Source organism: Gavialis gangeticus, unplaced genomic scaffold (assembly GCF_001723915.1).
Source record: "Gavialis gangeticus isolate Ggan-Ray unplaced genomic scaffold, GavGan_comp1, whole genome shotgun sequence".
Lineage (NCBI taxonomy): Eukaryota > Metazoa > Chordata > Crocodylia > Gavialidae > Gavialis > Gavialis gangeticus.
In genome coordinates this window covers 21,385,407-21,395,904 of record NW_017729014.1, presented here as the reverse complement: position 1 = coordinate 21,395,904, position 10,498 = coordinate 21,385,407, and the positions used below count along the sequence as shown (strand labels likewise).

General features: G+C 50.9%; 1 protein-coding gene across 3 annotated transcripts in view; it reads left to right on the top strand.

Annotated features, from left to right (window-relative positions):
- The window catches only part of NECAP2 (NECAP endocytosis associated 2), a 15,346-nt gene extending 5,123 nt beyond the window's left edge, over window positions 1–10,223 (top strand). The window contains exons 2-9 of one of the 3 annotated variants that reach the window (XM_019511954.1): window positions 23–69; window positions 1,069–1,169; window positions 2,547–2,651; window positions 4,347–4,428; window positions 5,859–5,967; window positions 7,323–7,500; window positions 8,622–8,697; window positions 9,404–10,223. In XM_019511954.1, coding sequence (XP_019367499.1) covers window positions 23–69; window positions 1,069–1,169; window positions 2,547–2,651; window positions 4,347–4,428; window positions 5,859–5,967; window positions 7,323–7,500; window positions 8,622–8,697; window positions 9,404–9,452 — 747 coding nt within the window. In that variant the 3' untranslated portion in view covers window positions 9,453–10,223. Of the gene's footprint in view, window positions 70–1,068; window positions 1,170–2,546; window positions 2,652–4,346; window positions 4,429–5,858; window positions 5,968–7,322; window positions 7,501–8,621; window positions 8,698–9,403 lie in introns of all 3 variants that reach the window. The other 2 variants (XM_019511953.1, XM_019511955.1) reach the window with 2 other exon arrangements.
- Window positions 10,224–10,498: the final 275 nt, after the last annotated feature.

The window sequence follows — 10,498 nt, the reverse complement described above, 5'->3', positions numbered from 1 at the left end:
GGTGCTGTGCGTGAAGCCCGAGGTGCACGTGTATCGCGTGCCGCCGCGCGCCTCCAACCGCGGACACCGGTGCGCCCCGAGGGGGGGCATTTTGGGGGTCCAGGCAATGGGGGGGGCAGTGGCGTGGTGTCCAAGTGGGGGCGGGGGCGGGGCGACCTCCTGCCTTGGTGCGAGGAGAGGTCTCTTCGTGCGCTTAGCGACGGATCCAGAAACACGAGGTTCCCGGTTCGTTGGATCCAGCGTCCGGGGGGTTCACAGCGCTGCGCCCGTACCCGAATAGGGAGAAAGTCGGGAAGTAGTTGCACGTCTCCGTTAAAGTGCGGGGCTTTCCTGCCTGATTCACGCTCGCAGGAGGGGAAGCTGAACTGTGGTCATGGAGCGAAACTTGGCGGTGACAGGAGGCAGCTGACGGCCGGGTGGTCCCTGCTCAGCCAGCCAGACAACTTCCCCAAGCAGACTCCTTGTGCACGGCTCCCCGTCGAAGTGCTGTGCTAATTGTTTAATCGCTCTGGGGCAAAGGGCTGTATGTCTTTGCGGCCGGCTCTCTGAGCAGAAGCGCGCGGTGAGGATGAATACCACCTCTGTCTTCCAAAACAGAAATCGGTGCGTGTAGGGATTTCGGTTACGAGAGCGAGTGAGTTGGGAAAGGACCAATCGAGCGAGGAAACGCCTCTTGCACTGGGCTGGATTCTTGTGTGCAGTTTGCTTGCTTCATGGTGACTTTGCCCTCCTTCCCCAACTCTACTCCTGGGTGTTTGTCCAGGCGTGCCACGTGGATAGAAAATAACTAAGGTGCTGGTTCTGCAAGCACCTCTCTCGTCATGTCTGTACAATGCCTCTGTCTCCAGAGGAGGAACTTTCTCTGTATGCGCCCGGTGCAATGGAGCCCCGGTCTCTGCTTTACGCCTTTGAGCGCTACTGTAGTCTAGTTGATAAGAACATCGTCGGTCCCAGGTGTAAGTATCTCTGAGCACTACTGTGAGACACAGAGTAATCGCGGAGGAGCTTAGCCATGTAGCCTGGGACTCGGGAGGTTTTTCAGACGCTAATGACAGTTTTTACCCGCAGGGCTGCAGAATGGCAGCTGGACCAGCCAGCGTGGAGCGGCAGGCTGCGGATCACGTCGAAGGGGAAGATGGCATTCATCAAACTTGAGGATAAGACTACAGGTAAAGGGCAAAGAGTGCGGCATTTGTGTGTGAGAGACCTGGGGCTTCCTCCGTTCACCCCCAACTTGAAAGGGGCTGCCATACACAGCAGGCTCATGGATCCTTGTTAGAGCAACCGTGGCGAGGAACGATCCACGCACTTGGCTGTGTGCACTGGAGGCTGGGGTCAGGGACACTTCCCAGAACTACGCTGCAGCTGAGAGAATGAATTTGGTTCACTTTGAAATAAATACGTGGAAAGGCCATGGGTGTCTTGTATGTTGATGTTAAAATGCCTTAAGGCAGCTTCTTCCTCTTCAGGGAGGTTTGCTGAGGATTCCCACATGACTTGCAACTGTATTTGGTTCTGGATTGATCAGCTCCTCAGTTCTTTGTGGTACCTGGGTGCCCCAGTGATGCACAATAGTTAAGAGTAGTGGAAGGGAATTCAACTTGAGCAGCGGGTTTAAAGCCCCCTTTCCCCCTTCTGTGGCAGAATAACCTCAACTAGATGCTGATTTGTTAGCTCTTCAAGGCATTTAAGAGGCTGAGCAGGAAGAAGCCTTGCAAACTGCAAAACTATAGTCTGTGCTAGGGAGTCTGTCCTTAATGAAATCGGGGGGGAAAAAATCTGGTTAGCCCCTACAGCTAGTATCTCCTGCCCTATCCCAATAGTTTCTGTTGGAAACGCTTCCTGTGTGTTTCACTTTCTCGATGCAACCAGGTTGGTTCAAAGATGGAACATTTTTCTAAAGAGATGGGCAGCGTTTGTTAGAACGCTTCTGTTCTCCCTGTGCTGCTGCTGCTCTTGGTCTGGGTGGAGAGAGCTGCAGGCAGCTGTGGCCCCTGTCATTCGTTTTCCCTGCCCTGGGCCCTGCTCAGAAGGGGATCAGTCCTTGAAAAGATGCGCAGAGCGTACGCTGCCTGTAGTGATTGCCTGGGCTTTCCTACCTCTGTGATTTATCCCACTGCTGCCAGGACTTCCTGACCATAGTTCTGGGGCTGGACTGGTCCCAAGTCATGTAAGTGAGCTTGCTCTCAATCACAGCTGTGTAAAGAGCCTTATGTTGAGAACTGAGAATTGGGTTAATGGATTTCAGCCCCCAAAGGACATGTAGTGTAGTGGTTGGACTGGTTTCTCAGTCTGGGTTTCTGTCTGGATTTTATCCTCTGCTGTAGGCTTCCTGGAAGACACTGGGTAAGTAGGTTAACTTCTCTGTTGATATGTGCAGCTTGTAAATACCTAATACCTTGTGGGTGTATCGCTGTGTTTAATTCCCTAGCATGGGTAAGCCGCCGTCCCTGTGCGTGCTGTGCTCTGGGACATGGCACTGTTGTGTTGGCTCCTTTTCTTTGGCATTAAGATTCCTTGCCCTTCACACACAATTCTGCTTGTAGGGGAGCTCTTTGCCCAGGCCCCCGTGGACCAGTTTCCTGGCATCGCTGTGGAGAGTGTGACGGATTCCAGCCGATATTTTGTCATTCGGATTGAAGATGGAAATGGTAGGGGAGGTTTTAAGCTCTCTTCTTTCCTAGCACCATACTAAGGCAAGCATGTTTCTTGATGAATACGTTTTTAAGTTTATCTTGGAGGTTTCCACTGGCCTGGTCTGGATTAGTCTTCCAGCTATGAAGGATTCCTCATTTCAAAGGACTAAATAAACATTGCATCTTGGAGGCGGAGTAAAAACCTAGGGGAGTGGAATGAGGTGCCTTTCATTCCTTGGGATACTAGACCAGATCCATCCAAAGTCAGCACTCGGCGCCTGTATTTCAGCAACCTGTGTGGATTGAACGGAAACCAAAGATAAAAAATTACAGGATTTTCACTGCTTCAACTGAAACCAGTTTGAAAGCCAACAAGTTGGCACGTGGGCTTATTTAACCGATTTTTAAGTTGAGCTCGACTGATCTAACATGTTTCTGTGCCAGTGTATTTGCTGACCCAAGCTGAACTGATAAGCAGTGTTGAATGCAGCCTGAGAGCGTCTGCACACAGGGTTGCCCCAGGGTAACTCAGTCAGTTTTATATGAACTGGTGTAACTTGGTGCCCAGGCCAGGCCTGAATGCAACTCCTAGTGGGAAATGAAACCATGTTACAGAGAGCACTGTAAAGTGACAGGCTCAGCAGAGAGGAAGGGAGGGCTGCAGCAGGTAGGGGTGGAGATATCAAGGGGCAGCACAAGGAAACTGATGATGCTGGATTAGTCGTGTGCATAAATCGCACAACTTCAGCACCAGTATAGCATTAAGTGTCAAAGTATAATTCCCTGACACCTTACTTGGTTGCAGTTGAGACGCATGAATTGAGTGAAAAAAAAAAAATGGTGGTTGCTGTTTTCCTTATCTTAATTGCACTGTTACTTAGCTACTTTGATTAGCAGCTTTCTGATTTGTAAAGGAGCTTAGTGATAGCTGGTTACTTAGATGTGCTGAAGTGGGCGAGATGCAAGGTCGTAGAAGAGGACTGTGAATTTCCAAGACCCTGGCAGTGACTTGGTATTGAGGATATATCCTGCATTTCCACAGCAGCTTGTGCTCATTTACTTGTCACCAGCGGCATAAGGAGAAGGTCCTGAAAGCTTAAAACTTAGAAGTGAGGAATAACGTTCAGGTTGAGGGATAGAGCAGTGAAATGCTGATTGAGTTTTGCAGGGAATGATCAAAGGAGGGGTAAAACCTGGCCTAGGATAAAACATAGAGGGGATTGCAAACTGTGAGACAGCTGTGTACTCCGTGACAAGGACCAGTAAAGGTGCTGAGATTTTGCCCTGACTCGCTGTAGCTGTCTCCTAATGGAGAAGAGAGTTCACGCTGGATACCTAGTGCTGCCTCCCCTTTCCTGCTCTCACCTCCTTACCCCTCTTGATGCACTCCTGACACTGAAAGGGTCTGTTCTGAAGTTGCAAGTGCTGCCTTTTTTGGGGGAACAGTTGAAAACACTAGGGTCTGTGTAGCAGGATAGACAGGCCACTTGTTCAGGGTACTGTGTAAGGGAGGAGGGTGCTTTCTTTTCCTCTGCCAAGCCTGTTGGCAGCATCTGGGAAGGGAAATAAGATTCTGTTGCTAAGCATGTTCTCTGGAAGCTGTGGGACATGTGACCCCACAATGCAGGGGGAGCAAGAGTCCATGCTGGCTGAGCTGGAGGCTCACCACTTTGCTGCTGGTCCCAGTGCTTGCTCTCCTTCATTTTGCAGGGCGCCGCGCGTTCATCGGCGTGGGGTTTGTGGACCGAGGTGATGCCTTCGACTTCAACGTCACCCTGCAAGACCATTTCAAGTGAGTTGTCTCTGCCTCATCTTGGTGACTTTGCGGCATCTGCATGGTGGCAGTTACATGCTGAAACTGCCAGAGGAGGAAGCTGTTGGCTTGCAACATGCTCAAGCAGGGAAACCCAGTCAACAGGGCGGTGGGCTGGACAGGAAGCCTGCAGATTCCTCTGAACCAGCTCGGTTCCTGTCTCCATACAGATGAAGTCATTAGTAGCAGTGCTTGTCCTCTCGAAGATTTCCCCAGCCCTTGGAAAAGGAAGCATTGTTTGATGACATGTACGCACAAGTAAAAGCCCATGAGCACCCCTTCCCAGTTAATATTGCCTAAGCCTCCTTCCCTCATGCTGCTGGCTTCCTAACCCTTTTGTGGTTAGAGAAGTGGGGATGCAGCCACTCAGAAATGACTTCATTGTAACTCCAGCTGGTAGCAGAAGATGGAGCTGTGCCCCAACCTGTAGTTCCTTCTCCCGCCCCTATGGTGAGTGCTGGAGCATATTGGATCAGAACAGCATGGAAGGGACTGTGCTGTCTCTTGCAGCTTGGACAGGCCTGCTGATCCAGGGGGGCTGCCATCATGGGTGCTGTTAAGAGAAGCTGCTCTGAACATTACAGCAGGTGGTTAGTCCTCAGGACCCTTGAGCGTAGTTTAGGAGTCATGACCACAGTGGCGCATGCTTGAAGCCTTTTTTGGCAAAATATTTTTTAAAAAATCACTGCTTCCTTCCTTATCTTGCCTTCCCTTCCCATCACTTTGGTGTTATCCATAGATTGTTTCTAGAATCCAAGCAACTCTGGTTTGAGCAAGAGACAACTCAAAAGTGACCTAGTTGAGAACCTGGGGAAAAAAAGTCTGAAGCCTGAACTTGCTAGTGGTTTCCTCTGTTGTCTTGCACTGGCTTTCTCAGTAGTTTCTTGGGCCAGCATGTGCAGTTCAGTCAGTTGAGCACTGGCAGCCTGAAAGCCAGCGGGCGGTAAACAGATGAAATGCTGCTTATAATGATGATGATGATTATTTATAATTTATCGTTTTTCATTATTACTCAATATTTATTCATCGTTTCTTATTATTCATTATCGCTTGCTATTTCTTTACTATTTCTTGCTACTTTTACTTAATGTGCTTATTTATTGTTACTGTTATTTATTTTATAATTTAGTCTTATATCATCCCTTTTATTACTATTGATTATTATTTTCATTATATTTTTAATTATTTTATTTTTATTATTTAATTTCTATTTGTTGATGCTGTTAGTTGGCCAGGGCCAGAAGAATGCCCAGAGCAAACGGTATAAATGACCCACACAAACAAGAGTCTAAAGATTCATTGTGCCGCTACCATAAGGGAAGCCATTGTTTCGACTAGGACTTTAGTTGGATGTTGGCTCTTCCTGCTGTTGCCCTCCTCATTTAATGACTTTTATTTGCCCCTCGCAGGTGGGTTAGGCAGCAAAGCGAATTCGCAAAACAGGCCCAGAACCCAGAGCAGGGGCCTAAACTGGACCTGAGCTTCAAGGAGGGACAGACCATCAAACTCAACATTGCGGTGAGGTACTTCTCTTACCTAGTCTGCTGCCTCCCCCGGCTAAGCCCGGGTAGCGTGACTAGTCAGATAGATCCTTTTTTTTGATGTGTGGCTTTGGCCCCTTGGGGCTTGTCCATGTGAGTGCTGACACCGGCAAGCCTGAGCGCAGCCACCACTGTACACCCATACACATGCCCCAGACCGGGGGGTTCAAAAATGGGGCGACCCTGGGTTTGTCCCCACTGGCCGCTTTCTTCATAGTTTCATAGTGTCTAGGGTTGGAAGGGACCTGAGCAGATCATAGAGTCCGACCCCCTGCCATGGCAGGAAAGAGGACTGGGGTCAAACGACCCTGGCAAGGTGTTCATCCAGCCTTCTCTTAAAGACCCCCAGGGTAGGAGCCAGCACCACTTCTCTTGGAAGTTAGTTCCAGATCCTAGCCACCCTGACAGTGAAGTAGTGCCTCCTGATATCTAGTCTGAATCTGCCCTCTGCCAGCTTGTGACCGTTATTCCTGGTCACTCCTGGTAGTGCTTGGGGGAACAGGGACTTCCCCAGTGCCTGCTGGTCCCCTCTGACTTGATGCTGGAGACTGAGGGCTCCAGAGCAGATGCAAAGGGACCAGCTGGGCGGTGCCTTGCTGATGAATTTCCAGGCCTGCAGTATGTTCACAGATGCAGGTAAGTGGGTTGTGCTGGGACCCCTCACAGCCAGGGCCTTCTGTAGGTGAGCCCTTGGGGGTGTATAGGGCTGGCTGACCAGAATGAAGTGTGGCTGTGCGCCCTGCCCAACCCACAGAAATGCTGCACACTTAGACTGTGATTTCAATGGTGATCTAGTGGTGAGTGGTCATCATGTTTCCAAAACCCCATCCCTGTTCCCAGCCAGAATGTGTGCGTGCGCGCGGGGGGGGGCGGGTATTTCCATTCCCCATGATAGAAAAACATGAACTGCTTTAGCTACAAGGCCACCAGAGGCTGTAGCACCTGCCTCCTTTGTACCTCTCAAACCTCCTGGGTTGTACTGGACAGGAAGAATTAAGTTTTGTACCAAAACCCTCTCACAGGAGGTCACTTGCATACCCTACCTTTGAGGGTCTTAAGCATCCCCTCAGCATCAAATCACAGGGGGAATGAGTCTGATATAGCTCCCAGCTTCAGATGCCAGCTCTGTTCTGGATGGTCTGGGTTCAGTGCCTGGGGCTGGCTGAGATGGCCATGTTCACAGTGGAGTGTAAAAGGTACTGGCTCTCTGCTGTGCTCAGCAGCAGCTTGTGAACAGCTGAATGGCTGGTGGGGGGAGTGGAGCTGGGCCAGAGCAGTATGTCCTGCTCTGTGGAGTTGCAGGCTGCACCTTACGCTGAAATTTCCCTTCAGAATATAAAGAAGAAAGAAGGCACTGCAGTGAGCAGCAGATCGCGCCTGGCGGGGCCAGGGGGCCTGAGCCTACTCCCACCTCCCCCTGGAGGGAAGGGGCCAGCCGTGATCCCTCCCTTAGGGGAGCAGCTTCCATCATTTCCCACACACTCCCAGCTACCAGGCCCTGCTAACCCAGGTCTGTTTACAGTGGAAATACTTGCTTCTCTTTGGATCTGTCTAGCAGTCTGGATCCCTGTACCGCCCAGTGCTATGGTAGCAGGTCTCTCTAGGTGCCCTCTGGCATTTAGCCACGTAGCACTTGAGTCAATGAGAATTACCCCCCAGGAGAGGTATAGCTTTTGATTCTTTTTAAGCCAGTTCCTTAACCTGAGCAATCTGTTTTGGATGCCCGTGGCCCCATGTTTTATGGGGTAGTGCTTATTTTAGACGAGCACCTTGTGTTGTGGGCTGTGCAGTTGGTGAGATTCAGACCCTGACTGATCTCTAGGGCTCTGCTGGGAACTACATCTCTCTCCAGGCTCGCAAGGTGTGGCCTGGTCTCTGTCAGCCCTGGTATCTCAAATGAGTGTCGTGCTCAGTGGAGAACGTAGTCTGTTTCATGGACAGACAGTTGAGATCAGCTTCACTAGGGAAGCATAGCCTGCTAGTGGTCTGTGTGTAGGGAGATCCAAGCAGACCTGAGAGAAGCTGCCTCAGAGCAGCTGATCTGGCCAGCTTGGTGCGGTAGATCAAATGCTGTCCAGCTGCTGGAAGGCTCATGGCCAGCATTGACTGCCAATCGATGTCTCACAAGCCAGGTATTATCAGAGCCAGTCTCCTTCATGATACAACTTTATATCAAACCCAGTTCTCCATCCTCCAGATATTGCAGCCTTTATTTAGCAAGGTGAAAAAGAGGAGACTAAATCAGGAGCGTAGGAACTGCCATGTAGGTCTGCCAGCCAGGGCAATCATCCTATGAAAAACTTGTGTTATGTCCGAATGTGGTTTCTGTTGCCCTTTCCTGGCTTGCACCCCTCTGCATTGCAGACCTGCAGTCTCTTAGTAATGCCTGCGCATACCTTGATCTGTTCCATGAAAGTCACCTGCATCAAAGTTACTCTGACAATTAATGGATTGAAAAGCCCCTTTAGTTAAACTGGGAACAGCTGAACTGGCCTAGAGTATGTGTATTGGCAAAGCCAAGGGGTTGCCCTTGGGCCCTTAGAAGTAGGTGTGCATGGGGAAATAAGCTCTGGTGCGGAAATCTGATCTCTGTCTCTCTTCCAATCCTCTTTGTTTCCTGGTTTCTGGTAGATACCCCTTTGCCTTGGCCACAGCCCAGTGCCGCCGCCGCCACCGATGTCTGGGGAGATTTTGCCAAAGCTTCAGGGTAAGGCCCTCCCTGGTTTGTAGCATGTTTGAGCGCAGCTGGCTTCCTGGGTGGGAATAGCCATGTTCTGGTGATGATGGATCTCGCGCTGTATGGACAGCCCTGGAAATCAAAGGCATCTCTCTCGGGCAGTTCAGTGCTGCCAGTAGTGCTTCACACCGCTACCTCACATCTCTCCCTGAGCTCTGAGTGAGAGGGGAAAGGTTTAAACCAGCAGCTGGCCAGCGGGGGTTGGAAGAGGAGGCCTGTATCTGTTAGAAACAGCACTGAATCCATGAGGACCGAGTCTGCCAAGCCTTGCGTTATTCCCGTACCTCTCTGTGGCAGCATAACCGAGCTGTGGTGATGAACTAGTAGAGATCTGTTTGCAGCTCTGGCGGTATCTTAATCGAGAGCGAGCTGTGCCGGGGTGACCGGCTCGTGGTTAGCCTAGCCTGGGTGTAAGCAGCCGTGCAAGTTACTGCATCCTCATGGGTGCTGTTACTCACCCGTGCGTGCCCAGGGCTCCTGAGGCTGCACCTCATCGTTCTTCCAGCAGCAGTAAGCTGGGCTGCTGCGATTCCTTCCCGTTAATTGTGGGAGAACTTGTCTGCATTGAGATCATGGGGGTGAATCAGTCTTGGCTTGAGGGCACAGCTCTTCGAGAGCCAACCTCAGGCCACGCACTCGGACACCTAAAAGCCTCCTGTCGTTCCCCCCTCCCCAGGTCTGCTTCCAGCCAGAATCAGCAGAGCACGGGCTGGGTTCAATTTTAATCAAGACGCCTCTTTCTGCTTTCCTGTGGGGACATTGGGGAAGGAACCTGTTCTCTTCACTGTGGACCAAACGACGGGGGAAAGCAGCCCAACGCCCTCACGCCAAAGAGAGCAGGCTGAAGCCCCCGACCCCTCCCTCATGGCAGCCTCTGTCATTTCCGTGGGCATTACAGGAAAGGAGCGAGAGCCATGCAGAATCAAGTGTCCTGTGACTGCCATGCTGAACTAAGTGCTCTGGCGCTGGGGAGTGAATGCCTTAACCCTGGGAGCCTGTGTGTGCTCCTGGGAAAAACCCACAGCAGGGGCCCTTAATTCAGTGCTCAGATCACAGTCGACATGGTGGGTGCTGCTCTCCTCCAGACCAGCACGCTGTGGTGCTTGCACACATCCAGGAATGCTCCTTTTCGTGTCTTCTTCCCTTTGCTTCCTATAACCGCACTCTGGTTAATGCGAATGAAGGTCACCAAAGACAGAGATGTGACTTGTGTTCCCTTGAAGCAGCAGAAGGCTGGAGGAGAGCTAGGAGCGGTATCGGAAGACTTGGGTTTGCTTTAAGTCTTCTCTGTATTTCGCTGGCTGCTGCTGGTGGTCTGTGCAATACGTAGGGAGCTGTACTGGCCTGTGCAGCAGAGGGTCTAACGGGCCAACAGCTGGCTACCAGTGGCTAATAATGCACTGCTGGGTTGTCCCCTGTACTCTTCTCACCTTGAATGCTTCACACAGTAGAAGAACCGTTCCCCGTCTCAGAGTGGGACGGATGAAGGAGTGTTCGTATAAAGGGGTCACAACCTTTAACACTGTCCAGCATTATCCTATCTGTAGCTTTCTGAGAGCAAACGCTGCATTTCTTCATAATTTCTAAAGCGCCTTCATGTCACTAACAGTCTGCAAAGCTGTTAACAGCCAGCTGGGAAGTTACTGAGCACTTAGACGGACTTGCAGTCAGTCAGACCAGAGAGGAGTTCTTAGCTGGATCTCACTGTGTTTTAAATAACCGTATCTAAGCGAAACTCTGAGATTCCTTGTTCCCTGCCCAAAGGTGGTTT